The sequence below is a fragment of the Corythoichthys intestinalis genome, chromosome 9, assembly GCF_030265065.1.
Source record: "Corythoichthys intestinalis isolate RoL2023-P3 chromosome 9, ASM3026506v1, whole genome shotgun sequence".
Taxonomy (NCBI): domain Eukaryota; kingdom Metazoa; phylum Chordata; class Actinopteri; order Syngnathiformes; family Syngnathidae; genus Corythoichthys; species Corythoichthys intestinalis.
Window position 1 is genome coordinate 49,463,016 of NC_080403.1, and position 19,373 is coordinate 49,482,388.

The 19,373-nt window shown below is 37.3% G+C and overlaps 1 protein-coding gene across 1 annotated transcript in view; it reads right to left on the reverse strand.

Moving 5' to 3' along the window:
* LOC130921874 (metabotropic glutamate receptor 4-like) overlaps positions 1-19,373 on the reverse strand; it is a 589,147-nt gene that overhangs the window by 54,576 nt on the left and 515,198 nt on the right. Inside the window, exon 8 of the mRNA XM_057846217.1 lies at positions 7,659-7,795. Within this exon, the coding sequence (XP_057702200.1) occupies positions 7,659-7,795 (137 nt within the window). The remainder of the gene's footprint in view (positions 1-7,658; positions 7,796-19,373) is intronic.

The window sequence follows — 19,373 nt, forward strand, 5'->3', positions numbered from 1 at the left end:
CTGTAATTTTTTTAGTTTAGCCGCTACTTTTTACCTTCATTTTGAATCCTGCAGCTTATAGTCTAGTGCGTCTTAATTGTGAATTCATTTGGGTCAATAGGCAACACATGCCTCCTAGCATGCATTGCAGCGCTACAGATGTAAATAAATAACAAAATTCATGTTTTGTGCTAATTATTTATTCAGTTACTGTTCCATTTCTTTCATTAATTGCTTGTTATGATATTTGGTAACACTTTATTTGTTATAAGACTTCATATATAATCATGACATGACACTATCATGGGTATTACTGAATGCTTATGACAGATGTCATTAAGTGTCATCCGGCAAATTACGTTACTGACTCCATTTATGTCAAGCTCGGATCTTTTACATCTATTCAAAAGTGAGATAATTTGCCGGATAACACTAAATGACATCTGTTATGAGCATTCATTAATGGTTATGACAGTGCCATGTCATTATTATGATTGTCTAATGACAGTGTATGGCACCAATGTCAAATAAAGTCTTACCCAATACCATAACTAGCAATTAATGAAACAACTGGAACAATAACTGAATAAATAATTAGCACAGAACATGAATTTTAATTGTTTATGTGTGCGTGAAAGGGTAAATGTGTGCTAATGTAAAGCGATTTTGGCATTGTAACAATGTAGATAAAGCGCTATATAAGTACTCTCCATTTACCATTTACATCAGTAGCGCTGCAATGCATGCTAGGAGGCATGATGACCAATAACAGTGTTGACATCAGGTGGCATTAGAGGTTGACTGTCTCCCCCAAGGGAGCAGTGATAGCCGAATGAAGCTTCTTGAAGCAATGAACCTTTGCAGCCAATTGGTTCAAAGCTACTTTGAGGTTAAATGAAGTGTTGTTAATAACGGCGTTAGAATATAACAGCGTTACTAACGGTGTTATTTTTTTCAGTAGTGAGTAATCTAATTTAGAGCTGCAGCTATCGAATAATTTAGTAATCGAGTAATCAACTGAAAATTCTATCGATTAATCGAGTAATCGGATAAAACATTTTTTTTTTAGGTAAAGAGCAATTATAAATATACATAAGAAAAAAATATACATTCAATCCAATATTGAACCATTTTCAGTCAATCAATGTCTTTATTTTCGATGTACATTGTTGAAAACAGCCAACAATTGCATCTAAGATGTGACAAGAATTTTTTTTTTACTGCTTTCACTCCAAAAACTTTTAGATTTTATAAAAAAAAAAACATATTTCTTACCTAAAAATGTAAATACGCTTGATAACACACATCACTCGAAAGCTGCGTGTTTTTCCCACGTGTTTCAATTTAATTTCCATTTGTGTCAAGCTATATTTAAGTTTTAGTTAAGTTTTAAGTTAGTCTAAACTGTAAGTACTGGTAGGATTTTGAGTTTTTGCAGTGTTCAATATAAATGTATGATACCAGCTGTATTGGAGCACATTTATTCAGCAACGACTACTGAGCTAAAACTGACAGTTAGCTTTATTATGTTTTCATTTTACACCCTCATAACTCTACAGCGCTATGTTTTTACAGATTAAATAAAGCCTGTATGTAAGACACGTTAGCCACGCATTGACAGTGGTCATAATCAATAGAAACCTAGCCCTCCGAAGGGCTAACGTTACATGAGCGAGTGACAGTAACGTTATATTTATTAGCGATGAGAAGTCTACTGCTTAAAGATGGCGGCTGTTTACTAACGCTGCCCAGACGCGGCCGAGTCTGTCATTTCGCATCTAGTCCTAAATGCATGCGATATCTATGAAACACTACCTGCTACCAAACTAGCATCATGCTGGCGTAGTTTTTAGCAACGTCGGCGTAGTTTGTAGCGGCTGTCGGCTGCGGTAAGTTTTTATTTATTTAGTTTTTTTATTGCTTCTTTCTCTACGCACGTGACGTCAGCGCGTTGTCCCGCATTAAAAGTAGTCCCGGCAAAACGTGATGCTTAGAGCAGGAGAAGGAGAAGGAGACGGACTCACCGAGATGACAGAGCAGAGCAGGAGTGGGGAGGAGGCAAAAAAGTTGTGACGCCGAGCAAACGCGATGCTAAGTGGCTCCAATAATACCTGACTTTAGCCGATAGCCTACAAACTATGCCTATATGATACGGTAGACATAGTAGATATCACATATATATATATATATATAGAACTAGATGCGAAATGACAGACACGGCAGCGTTAGCAACATATACAGTATAGGAACTAGATGCGTTGGTGAACAGCCGCCATCTTAAAGCAGTAGACTTCTTAGGAAGGCTCTGTTCTAGAGAACCTTCCTAGCGAACCTAAGTAACTTTTTATCTAAAATACTCCTAAATCGGCAAAATCTTGACTTGAATCTATCTTTAAACAATGAAACAGTTTTAAAACTTGTGTCAAAAGTAGACAGAAGGGAACTAATGGAATAATGGGAGCAATTTCAGCAACTTTTAATGGTTGATTCAGGGTAAAGGGTAAATTAGGGTAAAGAATTGGGCTAGGGCCAGTTGTCCCAAAAACATTTTAAACTTCACATAGTGTTACTTTTTTTTCTTTTTGAGGGAATGAAAAAAAAAACATGAAAGGTAACACCAGTTACTTTGCCAAGTAACTAATTACTTTTACATTCAGGTAACTGAGTTACTAACGCAATTACTTTTTTGAAGTAGTAATTTGTAACTATAATGAATTACTTTTTTAAAGTAAGATTAACAAAACTGATTAAATGCACTTGACATTTTAATAGACATTAACGAAAAATGTTTTTTTGGAAATACTTTACAGTTGTCATTGGTTAAGCCAAAATACTTACATTTTAGAAGTCGATAAGTAGCCCGTTTTAGTTGTTATTGTTTTGATTCTGTGTTTACAACGATGTCACGCCCTCTACCAATCAGCCAATTACGAGATAAGTTCTTTGTTGTTATCCAGGTTGCCTAAGCTCTGTAGGCTTCGTAACGGTAAGGTTGCAGGAATAAGACAAGGATATACAGTGGGGCAAATAAGTATTTAGTCAACCACTAATTGTGCAAGTTCTCCCATTTGAAAATATTAGAGAGGTCTGTAATTGTCAACATGGGTAAACCTCAACCATAAGAGACAGAATGTGGGAAAAAAAAAACAACAGAAAATCACATTGTTTGAGTTTTAAAGAATTAATTTGCAAATCATGGTGGAAAATAAGTATTTGGTCAATACCAAAAGTTCATCTCAATACTCAATACTGTTATGTACCCTTTGTTGGCAATAACCGAGGCCAAACGTTTTCTGTAACTCTTCACAAGCTTTTCACACACTGTTGCTGGTATTTTGGCCCATTCCTCCATGCAGATCTCCTCTAGAGCAGTGATGTTTTGGGACTGTCGTTGGGCAACACGGACTTTCAACTCCCTCCACAGATTTTCTATGGGGTTGAGATCTGGAGACTGGCTAGGCAACTCCTGGACCTTGAAATGTTTCTTACGAAGCCACTCCTTTATTGCCCTGGCTGTGTGTTTGGGATCATTGTCATGCTGAAAGACCCAGCCACGTCTCATCTTCAATGCTCTTGCTGAAGGAAGGAGATTTTCACTCAAAATCTCTCGATACATGGCCCCATTCATTCTTTCCTTTACACGGATCAGTCGTCCTGGTCCCTTTGCAGAAGAACAGCCTCAAAGCATGATGTTTCCACCCCCATGCTCCACAGTGGTTATGGTGCAATTCAGTATTCTTTTTCCTCCAAACACGAGAACCTGTGTTTCTATCAAAAAACTTCTATTTTGGTTTCATCTGACCATAACACATTCTCCCAGTCCTCTTCTGGATCATCCAAATACTCCAGCGAACCGCAGACGGGCCTGGACGTGTGCTTTCTTCAGCAGGGGGACACGTCTGGCAGTGCCGGATTTGGCCTAGCCAGTCTCCAGATCTCAACCCCATAGAAAATCTGTGGAGGGAGTTGAAAGTCCGTGTTGCCCAACAACAGCCCCAAAACATTCCTGCTCTAGAGGAGATCTGCATGGAGGAATGGGCCAAAATACCAGCAACAGTGTCTGAAAAGCTTGTGAAGAGTTACAGAAAACATTCGGCCTCCGTTATTGCCGACAAAGGGTACATAACAAAGTCTTGAGATGAACTTTTTTTATTGACCAAATACTTATTTTCTACCATGATTTGCAGCTTGATTCTTTAAAAATCAAACAATGGTATTTTCTGTTTTTTTCCCACATTCTGTCTCTCATGGTTGAGGTTTACCCATGTTGACAATTACAGGCCTCTCTAATATTTTCAAGTGGGAGAACTTGCACAATGAGTGGTTGACGAAATACTTATTTGCCCCACTGTACATACAGTATATGTTGTGAACTTGTACTACAAGTACGTTTATTTATACTGCAAGACTGAGTCCTTAATTGTACGCAACTAGGGTTACTTGTACTACGCGTATGTGTACTTGTATAATAGGTAAGTTTGCTTGTGTGTACTTGTACTCCAAGCATGTGTACTTATGTGTACTTTTACTACAAGTGTATGTCGATTGTGTACTTGTGCTACAAGTATACCGATCAGCAGAGCATACGTAGATACCCACACAATTTCTCCCAAAATTGCAATTTGTAGTTTCGGTTTGGTATGACTTATCTGGAAAACCGAAAGGGATGTTGTGCGCTTGAATATTTTGATCACGGTTACTGTACCATTTTTGGCCACGAATGTTAGATTTTGCTCCCTTAACGTAAATGTAGAGCATTTTCTTTACCGTTAATGCCTTTCAGTCACTGCTATAGTGTTCACCTCAAGACTGCAACTAAAAATTACTGAGACCAAGTTGAAATCAAGACTGAGTCTTTTGTTGAGTCGAGTCCAAGACCAGATTAAGACCTTGAAAATATGAGTATGCAACACTTGTGTATGGTGAAATGTAAACAATACTGATCAGACTGCCTAAAATGTTTTCAACACATCTGAAGGCAGAATTGAGTCTGCTATTTCATATCTGGTACTTTCTCTGAAGCAGGTAACCCACCTACAGTACATATGGACACTACTTGCTTTCACAGTCACTTTCATGCCAAAAATAATACCCCCAAAGCATTGAATTTTGCTGATGAACTGCAATTTCCAGGCCTACTCTAGGTTTCTGTTATTCCCTTTCAACAGTCATCATCATGTCTCTGATATGACTTCCAAACTTACTTAAAAGCACATGAAATTGGTGTATTGAATTCTACTTCCCACTCTGTTCTAACTTTCCACTTTTATTTTGCACAACTCATGTCACTTCTTTCTGATTCTACCTTTGATACTACCACCAAAGCTAGCAAATTTACGTCCTAACTTTAACATCCCCACTTCCTCTGCGATTGTGCTTGTCTCTTTCACAAAATGTGTGTTGGCTTTCCTACTCTTTTGACACTGTTCTGGGTTTTCCCATGTTTTTCGAGCAACTTTCCAACCGGGTAGCGCTAAACATTCATTTATTTAAGTTAATACTTGGTCATTGCGATCAAGTCTAGCTCATTGGTTTCCCTATGGGGCATCACCAATATATGGTTTGATCACTAACCTATGCTAATGCAGAAAACATGCCTTCACGGCTACTACCTTAGTAGAGCTTTTTTTAATATATATATATACAGTGGGGAGAACAAGTATTTGATACACTGACAATGGGAAAACCCATTGGCAGTGTATCAAATACTTGTTCTCCCCACTGTATATATATACAAAGTATGCCTATCATGTGGCCAGAGCACAAGGCGTTTGAGAGACAGTGACAATGAAAAGTGGTCCATGGCCGTCAATGGCATGGCCTTACTTGGTGCCAGTTGAATGTCAATGTGCTGTTATGAAAAGTGTATGGTCGAAAATCACAACCACATGTTTTTTTCTGACATTTAAAATGAATTGAAAATTTGGATATTCATAGCCGTCAATGGCATAGCTTTACTTGGGTGCCAGTTGAATTTCAATGTACTGTAATGGTAGGTGTATGGTCAAAAATCACAGCCACACATGTTTTTGTGCCATTTAAAATGAATGGAAAATTTGGACGTGCATAGCCGTTATTGGAATGGACGTGCATGGCCTGCAAAAATGCCATATTAAAAAGAAAAAAAACCTGCCACAAAAAAAAAAAAAAAAAAAAAAAAAGCCACATACCATAATCCATTTTGCCACACACCAAAACAAAAATGCCACATGCAAAAAAAATGCCACATGCCAAAACCCATTTTGCCACTTGGCAAAAAAAATGCCACATGGCAAAAATGCCACATGGCAAAATCAAATTTGCCACACAGCAAAAAAAAACAAAACAAAAAAAAACTGCCACTTGGCAAAGTCAATTTTGCCACATACCAAAAAAAAAAAAAAAATGCCACATGGCAAAAAAAAGAAAAAGAAAATGCCACATGACAAAATCTAATTTGCCACATAGCAAAATTAATTTTGCCATATACCAAAAAAATGCCACATACCAAAATCTATTTTGCCACATGGCAAAAAAATGCCACATGGCAAAATCAATTTTGCCATAAACCAAAAAAAATGCCACGTGGCAAAAGAAAATGCCACATGCCAAAACCCATTTTTCCACATACCAAAAAAAAAAAAGCCACACGGCAAAAAAAAATGCCACATGCCAAAATCCATTTTGCCACATACCAAAAATATTTTGCCACACGGCAAAAAAAAAAATGCCACAAGGCAAAATCAATTTTGCCACATACCAAATGCCACTTTTCGTTCTTGGCCATGATGAGGGTATTTGCCCTTCATTTGAGCAAACCGTGACGAATAATACAAATACATTTCACGTTCGTCCCTTATAGTTCCAAGTTTGTGGTAGATGGTTTGATCGCTAACCTATACTAATACAGAAATCAAGCAATGACGCCACTAGCTAGTAGCTTAGCAGAGCTTTATTTATTATTATTATTATTATTTCTACAGATTGTAGCCAGAGCACAAACTTTTTTTATCCTTAATATTAGCAAACCGTAACGAATAATACAAATACATGTAGCGTTAGCCCCTAATAGCTCCTTTTAAGAATGTACTTAACAAACACTCTTGAAGATAATTTCAATTTGATATTCCAAACAGGTCTTTTCTTTAATGATTTCACTTTCATCCAATTGTTGCCTCTCTTTTAAAAGCTGGCAGTTGCGTGTAAGCGGCTTTTAATTAAAATGACAGCGTACACTAATTAAATAAAGCGAGCTAAACTGTCAGAATTGGTGTGCTCGCCACAAATGAAGTCAGCAGCAGGTTGTTTAAGAAGTACAGAAGACAAAAGCTTGTCTCTCAAGCCGCTTCGTGTGTTTCAAATTTAATCTCTTTTCCCCTGCCTAAAGCTCTTTTCTTCATATTGTCAAAACAATAATTTGTTTTGTTCCTTTTATGCCGTTTACTGTTACAAGACCGTCATTTCATCACAGTCTGCGCTGAGCCTGCAGTGTTACGTTTTAGAAGTCAATGACGCCGTCGGGCACAGATGCTATTAAATGTGTCTGTCATGGCTCGCTTTTCATCACATTCCGTCCGGTTAATCATTCGAGGAGGCCCTCAGGATATTTACACACAGAAGATGACACCAATCAAACGATTTGCGAGGAGTTAGCGAACAAGCGGGAAGAGAAACTTTTTAATCCGTTGGATGTCACTCACATTGAGATGAAGTTGATCCGTCCAATGGCCGATGATCTTGTACTCCGCCGTGAAGTTTCGGATCTGGTACTGGTAGATCTCGTAGCGTCCAGGGGCGTCGCCGTTTTCGTTGAAGAGCACTGGGTTTCCTGCGATACCTGGAAATGGGAGAATAATGAAAAAGTTGCAAACAGGGAAGGAAGACTGGCTGTAATTGTTCATGTTTCAGATCCACTGACGGCGCCAGATGTCCAAGCCATTTTGACTGGGAGGGCTGGCAGCGAATGATCGCTGCCAGCCCTCCCAGTCATAATGGCCTGGACACCTGGCACTGGCAATGGATACTTTTACATGGTCTTTTATCCAATCAAAGCTCGGATTAAAATCATGATCGGATGCACAGTTTTCATGGACACTAAAAATATTGATCCGATTAGGACTCGCGTATTCATGCATAACGCTTTTAGATGAAGATTGACCAAATATACCGCAAATATTAGTACAGTCCCTGACAAAAGTCTTGTTGCTTATCCATTTTGTAGAAACAATTGCTACTAACCTGACTTTTAATTATTCAATTAGTTTCAGAAATGGCTCATATGAAAGCTAAGACCCTCCCAAATGATGATGAATGTACAAAAATATATTTGTTTCACTGAAAAAAGATTTATCATTTAATAAAGACATAAAGGTCAAATTTTGGCAAGACAAAAGTTTTGTCGCCTACAGAAAGTAGTGTGAAAATTGAATAAAAAATGTACTTCAAATACAAAAATATGTTATATAACATAAGTGAATTAAGTAGTGGTGCTGTGAGATCCAAATTTAATATTTTGTATGACTTCCATGCGGTTCGGCAAGGATTCATACAATTTATTGATGAAGTCATCAGGAACATCAAAGAAAGCAGTCTTGCGTGCCTCCCAGAGTTCATCAACATTCTTCGGTTTCGTCTTCCATGCTTCCTCTTTCATCCTGTTCATGTCTGGTGACTGGGCTGGCCAGTCCTGGAGGATCTTGATCTTCTTTGCCTTGAGGAACTTTGAGGTAGAGATTGAAGTATGCGATGAAGCACCATCCTGCTGCAGAATTTGTCCCTTTTTATGGTTAAGAATGTAAGAGGCAGCTAAGATTTGTTGATATTTCAGAGTATTTATGTTGCCTTCCACCCTGCAGATCTCTCGAACACCCCCATACTGGATGTAACCCCAGACCATGATTTTGCCACCACCAAACTTCACTGTTTTGTGGCAAAAGGTGGGTTTTTCAGATGAATCTTCCATTGAATTACACCACAGTCGTCGTTAATATTGCAAGAGACCTACTGGAGCCTGCATGGATCCGAGATTCACTCAGAAAAAAAACATGAAAGGTAACACCAGTTACTTTGCCAAGTAACTAATTACTCTTAGGCTAGGTTCATACTACAGGTCTTAATGCACAAATTCGATTTTTTGTCATATCTGTTTTTTTGGCGTGCCCGTTCAGACTGCCTTTGTCCATTGAGACCTTTCAAGTACTACGCATGCGGACTAATTCACAGTCCAACACGCGCTGAGCAAGACGACCCGCATGCGCAGACGCATCAAAACCAATGACCACACAGTCTGGCTGTCATCCGTCATTCCTGGCATATCATATTTTGCTTTTTAAAAAGAGGACACAAATAACAGATATAAATAATCCCAGTTTAGTCTTATATTCAAAGTATATGGATCGATAGCATGCACGCACTGTCCCTGCATGTCACACACACATAGGGGGAGCTTGCCCCGACTCTCGGCCGAGTAAGCAATGTTGAAATATTTCTTGTATGGAGCAGACAGAAAACCGATCATTCTCAGGCGTATCCTCAACCCATTTTTATTTTTTTTATGACTGTTGTCAAGTCCGACCCTTCCTAAAAAGCCGTGTTCAAGGCAAGCTAGGCGCTAATAACGCACAGCTGCACCGCTACCGTAGCGTCTCTCTCGCTTTTTGATGACGTAATTGCCGCATGATTTCCGATTTGAGAGACTGGACAGTACAGACTGCCGCGACAGTCTGGAAAAATGTGGCCCAGATCGGATTTGAACCACATACGAAAGTGCCCCAGATCGGGTTGGAAATGGTCCAGTTCTATGCGACTTGTCATGTTCAGACCGTCAAGTTAATGCCTCACTCGAATCGGAAAAACACGAAAAAATCGGATTCGTGCATTAAGACCTGTAGTATGAACGTAGCCTTAGATTCAGGTAACTGAGTTACTAACTCAATTACTTTTTGGGAGAAGTAATTTCTAACTGAAATAAATTACTTTTTTAAAGTAACATTAACAATACTGATAATCACATGACTCCATTATACCAATCAGAGGCAAGCTTATCGCTCTATGTTCACGCCAGCCTGTTCAATCATGTGGTGTCTTTAAAGCACCGTAAAAAGTTAAGTATTTGACATACATACCCGAAAGCACAGATTTTTACCTGTCTTCCAGTTTTTATTTAGCACCGATTGACCACGGAAAACCGGAGATATGACCCTTTTAATTTCATAATAGTAATTATGAAGGAATGAATCAGTATTTAAACTAAGAACTATTTTCTTCACCAGAGGGCACTCATGCTCTTTAGATTAATAATGCTTCATTTATGTAATTTTTTTTTGTTCTCTCGTCGGAATTTTGTTGTTGTTGTTGTATTTGTTTCGTATTTTTTTGGCTAAATGTAGCTATGTAATGGGTCATTGTCTTATAATCGCGGTCTAGGCGTGATGCCCATTTACGACGCTAGATGGCGCCAGATATCATAGAAGCGATGTTCTGTCATGCCAGATCTCAGCTACTCTCAAGTTGAACCAGTTTGCATTATTTTATTGCAATGTTTTTCCTTATTCAGATTTGTTTCAAGACTACAGTTACAGTTAGACTTCACTTTGATGGCTAATGCAGTTATTGCAATTTTTTTATTTTGCAATAGATTGGTTCATTTACATTATAAAAACCAGAAGCCATTCATTTATGAATGTGATTGCACGTTAGTTTGCATATTTAAATGTTCTGATATTAAGATTTGAATGAGGCAAAATAACATGCTTTTTCTCTCAAATATATTGTTATAATCATTTGTTTCGGATGTACTGTAATTATTTTTTGTATGAAAATTAATTTGGTGTTCAAAAATTCTTTTTTCAAACTTGAGTCTTGAAAAAGAGGGGGTCGTCTTATAATTAGGGCCCTCTTATATTCGGGCCAATATGGTATTATTTTGAAGTCACACCTATTTTACTTGAGTAAACTTTTTGGCTATACTACACACCTCTGGTTAATGACATGTTGCCTTGACCCTAAAGCAGGCTCATTTTGCTAAAACCATCATGGCTTCAGAATATACAGAAGCATAAAAAAAATTTGAGCATATGCAGAGTGCCCAAATTTTTACATTCCACTTTAATGCTGTTATGCATAGGTTAGTGTTGGCCCTTTTTTTTTTTGCAATACAAGTAATTATTGTTTGGTGTTAATTAGAGATTTCCCCATCGATCGGGTCCGATCACGTCACTTTCAAAGTATCGGAATTGGCAAAAAAATATCGGCCATGCCTTTTTCTAATATACTGTATATATATATATATATATATAATTTATATTTATATTTATATAATAAATAATTTTTTTTTTAATTACATCGTTTTCTATTTGTATTTAATGTTACAGAAATAATAGGTTACACTCATCCAGAGTCTTTAGTTTAGGCTACGGGTTATCAAAATTATTTCGATAACGGCAGTAATTAATTTTTTAAAAAATGTAACACGTTAAAATATTTAACGCAATTAATGCATGTGCCGCACGACCCACTCACGCATTGTCGCGCTCAACCTGTAATGGCGCCGTTTTACCCATATAGAGCGATAAAAGGCAGCGTAAAATGAGTAGAGTGAATTTTGGCAGCCTTTGGAGCCTTTTTTTAATTGGCTTAAAGCCTTACAATACCTCTTTCCACAATTAGAAATATCATGGGAAGCAATGTGGGGAAGCAAGGTAGCAATTGATTTTTCATAACACCTTATGTTATTTCCCAACGCAGAGAAGATATATCAAATTGGTAGCACTACGCACAGTCATGGTTCCACATCCAATCATGCATTTGGGCATGACTACAGTATCATTTACTGAAAGCTCAACAAATACACTAGATGGCAATATTTAGTTACAATATACAAAGTCACATTTATTCTTTAAGAATTACTAGTCTTTCTATCCGTGGATCCCTCTCACAGAAAGAATGTGAATAATGTAAATGCCTTCTTGAGGATTTATTGTCATAATAAACAAATACAGTACTTATGTACTGTATGTTGAATGTATATATTTTTCCGAGTTTTATTCATTTTTTTCTTAATGTATATGATTTTTCAAAATGTATATGATCGGGAAAAATTATCGGGAATGATTGGAATTGAATCGGGAACAAAAAAAAAGCAATCGGATCAGGAAATATCGGGATCGGCAGATACCCAAACTAAAACGATCGGGATCGGATCGGGAGCAAAAAAACATGATCGGAACAACCCCAGTATTAATATTCTGTATCAAAGGTTTGGATCCATATTGCGGATCAGAAAACTATTTCACTTATCCAACATATTCCAACGGTAAAAACCGCTTAAAGGATAAGGTATGAATTTAAGTTTGCTTGAGTCGGATTACAATATTTAAATCATTAAATAAAAGATCATATTCTATGGGAGATTTGTAGTTAGTGTCATATTCCACATGTCCAAATAACTCCACAAATTTCAAACTTTGGCTCAGGGCGAATTCTTTCCTCATCCACATCTGTTTATACTGATTAGAGAAGAGATTGGCCGCCATCATTGCCGGCTCACGGGTGGGATTAAACGCGTGGATGGATGTTATCTCGCTGCACGACTCGTACCGTCGTGAAAGCGAGTGACAGGAAATAGCGAGGATGAGGCTGAGGCAGCTGTACAGACAGGAGTTTTAGAGGATATTGCTTTCCTCTTAGAAATGGTTTGTATGGGCTGACAGACGTCACTGAGCTGATATGGCAGAGACTATAACAGCAAAACATAGGTGGCGGAATCTTTCAAACGTCTGGTTCTACCTTGGAGGTTGTGGAGAGAAATCAGCATTCCAAATCAACGGACTGTCAAACTTTGTCTCGATTTGTTCTGACAGTGCAGCGGTGTCAAACTCATCCCTGTCATGAGCCACATTATTGTTTTGGTTTCATTTGGAATGGCAGTATATCTCCCAGCCAAGGGTGTAGGTTTGGTCTCAACATTAGTAGGGACGAAATTACAATGCAAACAATGATCCAAATAAGGGATGAGTAGCTTGACTTCGTTGTTCCTTGTGGAGGCTGGCCTGATTGCAGTAGTTTTGACGGTTAGCAAGTTTAATGTTATGCTAACTGTTTCAGGTCGGACTTTCAGTAGCAAAATTAAAAATAATAATAATACATATTATTTATAGAGCGATTTTACCAATGCTACAAGACGCTTTACAGTTGAAACAATGAAAAGGCTCACACAACGTGAGCAGTACAAAACAATGGAGAAAAGAATGATAAATTAAAAGCTTATTTAAAAAGGTGAGTTTTTAACAATTTTTTTGGATGTAGGAAAATCTGAACAGGTGCGGATGGGTTTAAGGAGTGAGTTCCAAAGAGAAGGGGCAGCAATGAAGAAGGCTCTGTCCCCCCAAAATTAGCGGCGTTTCCCCCACCTCCACAACATTATCGTCTTTTTGCATGACTTACAGTGGTTGCTGCTGGCCGAAAAAAAAATTCTAATATCCCTCCTCTCCGAAAGGGTTGGCTGCTGTCTAAAAAAAAACATTGTTGCTCATTTAATGTTCGCAAAAAGGCACTTGGACACTCCACAGAAGTTTTGGCAAAATATTGTGTGGACTGATGAAACCAAAGTTGAATTATTTTGGAGTAACCTACAATGTCATGTGTGGAGGAAAAATGGAACAGCACACCAACATCAACACCCTGGATGTAACCCCAGACCATGATTTTGCCACCACCAAACTTCACTGTTTTGTGGCAAATTCCATTGAATGACACCACAGTCGCCGCAAATACTGCAGAAGACCTACTGTAGCCTGCATGGATCAGAGATTCACTTGGATAACAGTGAAGTTTGGTGGTGACAAAATCATGGTCTGGGGTTACATCCAGTATGGGGGTGTGCGAGAGATCTGCATTAGGGTTGTTCCGACCATGTTTTTTTGCTCCCGATCCGATCGTTTTAATTTGAGTATCTGCCGATCCCGATATTTTCCGATCCGATTGTTTTTTTTTTTGCTCCCGATTCAATTCCAATCATTCCCGATAATTTTTCCCGATCATATACATTTTGGCAATGCATTAAGAAAAAAATGAATAAAACTCGGACGAATATATACATTCAACATACAGTATATAAGTAATGTACTTGTTTATTATGACAACAAATCCTCAAGATGGCATTTACATTATTAACATATTTTCTGTGAGAGGGATCCACAGATAGAAAGACTTGCAATTCTTAAAGGATAAATGTGACTTTGTATATTGTGACTAAACATTGCCATCTATTGTATTTGTTGAGCTTTCAGTAAATGATACTGTAGCCATTTAACTGTTCTGCCCAAATGCATCATGGGAAGTGCAACCATGACTGTACGTAGTGGTACCAATTGATATATCTTCTCTGCGTTGGGAAATAACATAGGGAGTTAAGAAAAAGATCAGTTACTACCTGTCTTCTCCACATTGCTTCCCACGATATTTCTAATCGTAGGGAGAGGGATTGTAAGGCTTTAACCAATTAAAAAAAGGCTCCAAAGGCTGCCAAAATTCACTCTACTCATTTTACGCTATATAGGTAAAACGGCGCCATTACAGATTGAACGCGACAATGCGTCGTGCAGCGCATGCATTAATTGCGTTAAATATTTTAACGTGATAAATTTTTTGAAAAATTAATTACCGCCGTTAACGGGATAAATTTGATAACCCTACCTTAAGCCTAAACTAAAGACTCTGGATGAGTGTAACATATTATGTCTGTAACGTTAAATACAATTAGAAAACGATTTAATTAAAAAATATATATATATTAAAAAAAAGGCATGTCCGATATTTTTTTGCCAATTCCGATACTTTGAAAATGACGTGATCGGACCTGATCGATCGGCATCTCTAATCTGCATGGTGGAAGGCAACATAAGTAGTCTAAAATATCAACAAATCTTAGCTCCCTCTTACATTCCTAACCATAAAAAGGGACAAATTCTGCAGCAAGATGGTGCTCCATCGCATACTTCAATCTGTACCTCAAAGTTTCTCAAGGCAAAGAAGATCAAGATATTAAATGTGATGGTTCACTTACTTATTTTTCCCCCTTGTGTCATTGTTTGCATACTATCCTCATTAAAATATGAAAACATTTAAATGTTTGGGTAGTTTTAGTTAAAGCAGACAGTTTTTTCATCTGTGTGATTTTGACAAAGATCAGATCACATTTGATGGTGATTTTATGCAGAAATGTGAGAAATTCTAAAAGGTTCAGATACTTTTTCATACCACTGTAGATAAGTATGTGCTGAGAGGCAAAAAAAATACCTTTGTTTAAAAAAATTTAAAAAACAAAAATAAGCAGTTACTTACAATGTTATTCATTACTTGAGTATTCTTTTCACTGGATACTTTTTTACTTGCACTTGAGTAAATTTTTTGACTGCTACTTTTACTTGAGTAATATTATTTTGAAGTAACGCTACTCTTTCTTGAGTAAAACTTTTGGCTACACTACCCACTTCAGCTCCCAACTATGGTCTCCACCACTAATCGACAGTCATGGAATCTGATCATAGGAATTGTCAACTATTCCGATAGTTGACTTTATTTTTTATTTTTTGTTGGGGGGGAGCATTTTTTTCCCCAAAAAAGTGTCTGAATTTTAGCAATTATTAAGTTATGTATATTTTAATTTTTATTTTATTTATGTATTAATTTAATTTTAAAACACAAAAAGTGCTAAACCTGTAAGTATTCTTTTATTTATTTTTTTTTTAAATGATACTCTTTAAATCAAAAAAACCTGTAAATATTCTCTTTTAATTGTTTTTTTTTTTTTTTTTTTAATTATACAAAAATGGGCAAAACCAGTTTTTGTTGTATTTATTTTTGTTTTTAAATGGAAAAAAATAGAAGACACTAAATATTCTCTTTTTAAATGTTTAAATCCCGTAGTTTAGTGCCATTGATGGCATTCATGAACTACTCTTCGCTACAGTGTGAGCGCTAACAATGATTTGTTCCGACTTGGTGTCTTCTGCTTCATCACCGTGATAACCGCGTGCTGTTTGAAGACACGCCGTAATGATGTGTCACTAAAAAGACAGGGCTCATCTTCACTGTACAGCAGCTCGATGAGCCTCACTGCCAGCCCAGTGAAGCGTTTAATCAAGGTAGAACATAGAAAGCCGTCCTGAGAGGCACAGCGGAAGGACCCGGCGTCCAATTGCTTCTGCTGTCAACATTTGCAAACCTGATTTTAAAAAAGCCTACGCATTATTTTTTTTTGTTTCTTACCACCGCCCACAAATGCTTCATTTATTTGGAAGCCTCCCACTGATTCCCATTGAAAAGGGGTGCGCGGGGTAATTCTGCCGAGTCGTTTTTCTTTGTTTCGCCGGCGGAGAAAGGGGGCTATAATCCACAGCTGGGCTGACTCATCCAGATGTGGATTAGGGCTACCGTCGGGCCCGCCTTGGCGACAATGCCGCCCACTTCACAAAGCAGCCAGAAGTCACAGGAGGATTACAGTGACGTTTTGCATCAAAAGGGGGGGAATTACAGTGTGTGTAAATCATATTGACACTGTCAATAAATAAAAAGATGATTTTCTGTTTAATTTTACCCCTACAAGGTACTCGTTTAAAGAAACACTAGGTAACTTTTCAGTTTCGGTTGATTTTAGCGACGCCGGTGGACAAAAGCGGTAGTGTTTTGCCTTAACCCTTTATTGCCAATTGTATCACATTTGATACACCTAAAATTTCATGATTTTGAGACTAAATCAGAATTTTGACATTTCTTTTTGAAAAAAAAAAAAATGATGGATGCAAGTCAACACATGCATCTGCAGTTTCATGGATAAAAAAAAAAAAACAGGAATTAGTGAGGGTTATAAATATTAGGGCGCTTATTACTAGAGGCGTGCGAAATTTCCGATTCTTAGATTATTCGCGATTCGGCCGTGGAAGATTTGAGAACGATTCACAAATATCCAAATTCCGATTATTGAATTATACCAGGTAAAGCGGAAGTAAAATACAGTCAGCGCGGTCTTTGGGACGCAATGAGGAACGGACTGACAGTAAATATCATGTTCAACTCATGCCGCTAGATAAAAAAAACAATCATACCTGACTGCGGCTGACAGCCGCCACAAACAACGCCCAGTTGCTAGTTGCTACAAACATACGGCTACATTAGATATCATATATATGTAGAACTAGATGCAAAATGACAGACGGCGTCGGTGTTAGAACATGTATTATTGAACAGAAATGCGAAATGACAGACTTTCTGGCGTAAGTAAACAGCCGCCATCTTAAAGCAGTAGACCTCTCTAAAAGGCTCTGTTGTAGCGACTCTAATTGATTTTTTATCTAAAATACTCCTAAATCGGCAGAATTGTGTCTTGAATCTATCTTAAATGACGAAATAGTTTTAAAACTTTGACAAAAGTAGACAGAAGGGAAATTATGGAATAACGGGAGCAATTTTAACAACTGTAACAGTTGATTCACAACATTAAACTGAATGTAGTTTAAAGCTGCTGATACAGAATGGGGACTGGAGTTTTTCATTTACTGTTATTTTTATATATTTGTTTACTGTTATATGTTTACTTGATACTGAAATAGTAGTTTGGTTTAGCCTGAGAGGATTTTTGAACAATTTTGGCACTAATGTACAAATAATTAAAAAAATATATATTAAAAAAAAAAAGGAGGGAGGTGATTCAATAATCGTTTATAATCAAATCGGAGCCTCTGAATCGTAATCGTAATCGAATCGTTAGGTGCCCAAAGATTCCCAGCTCTACTTATTACACATATCAATTTTGACTTTTCTTTTTACAAATTTTAAAAAAAGGTTTCATTAGGACCTTATTTTTCAAATTTTGGGATTCACTGATAATTGCTTCATGTTGCAGGTAGTTAAGGGTTTTAAGGAAGTTTCCCATGAGGATCAGAGTTGCGTTTCCCATGAGGATCAGCGCACACACGCATAGTGTCGTAAAATCATGATGGGTGCCTGCAGATGGATTATTAAACAACATTTCTGTTTCCAGCGGCTGTGTGAAGGATTAAACGTAATAAGGTAATGAATATAGTTGTGGCTAAACAATAGCTTATGACTGTTAGCAACCGTGTGGCTAAGTGTGGTTAAAACCCCCCGCTCTGCCATCTTTGCAGAATTTGCCTGAAAGCGTTAGCATTGACTTCCGTCTTTATAATGACGTATGCCGTAAAGCAGTCAGCACATTTGTTTTTTTTTTGTTTTTTGTTTTTTGGGTGGCAGGGTCCCTGCCCCCCTCCTCAGAGTTAATTAGTGACGGTGAAATTGATACAGACCCCTTCAAGATATAAGTGTCATTCAACTAGTTCTCAGTCAACATATCGTCACAAATGTTATGAAAATATTTTATAAAGTTTGAAAAGTTACCTAGTGTTGCATTAAATCATTGGCTGCCATTGACACCACTATTCGTCCAATCTATTTGGACAGGGAGGGGCGAATCATGAGGCAGAGAGAATAAATTCCTACTTATAAAGACTAATCACTGGCTGGTAAGAACTGGCTTCCACCATGTCACTAACTTTAAGAACAAACTAAAGACCAATAACTATCAATTAGGTGAAATAACTAGAACAGTAACAGAAGAAATAAGCACAAAACATGAAGTTTAAATATTATTTACATCTGTAGCGCAGCAATGCATGCTGGGAGGCATGAGGCATGTTGGATGACAGCAGAGGTATCTCTCCCAAGGGATGCTAGAGATTTACATTGAGCAGTCATGGCCAAATAAAGCTTGTTGAAGCAATTACGCTTTGCAACCAATTGGTTGAAAGCTTCCTGGTGGTTCATTTGCTCTACGGCGCTATCAAGTGGTCTTAAAACCCAAGACGCCAACAGTATTGATTTTGAATTCTTTGGCTACTTATTTAATAAAATTATATGAATGTAGGCGTGTGCTGGTATGAGATTATCTAAATGTTCTCTAAAATGTGTTACTTTGGTTTAAATTAAAAAAAAAAAAAAAAACCTTCCACTGAACGAGATTTTTATTTTTCAAAGCACATTAGCAAATTGGAACATCAGTATAATATTAAGTTAAATTAAATTAATATATATTTTTTTAAATTAAAAAATGAAAAATATTGTAAATAAAATTAAAATAAATGCAGTCCTTTAGATGAGCCTAAACCCGCAGCTCAACATTACCCCTATCAGAACAAAAATAACTGAATTATTTTCCATGAAAAGCATGTGTGTAAGAACACTCTCTCAAAACAGACAGTTATCAGAGAGGAAAAAAAAACCGCTAGACACACTAAACATGCTGGAGTTAAGTATTTATTTAAAGTATTTTACTAGCTCAAGATAACATTCTTTCATAAGCTGAAATCCACAAAATGTGAGATGACAGGTGTTCGCCATTG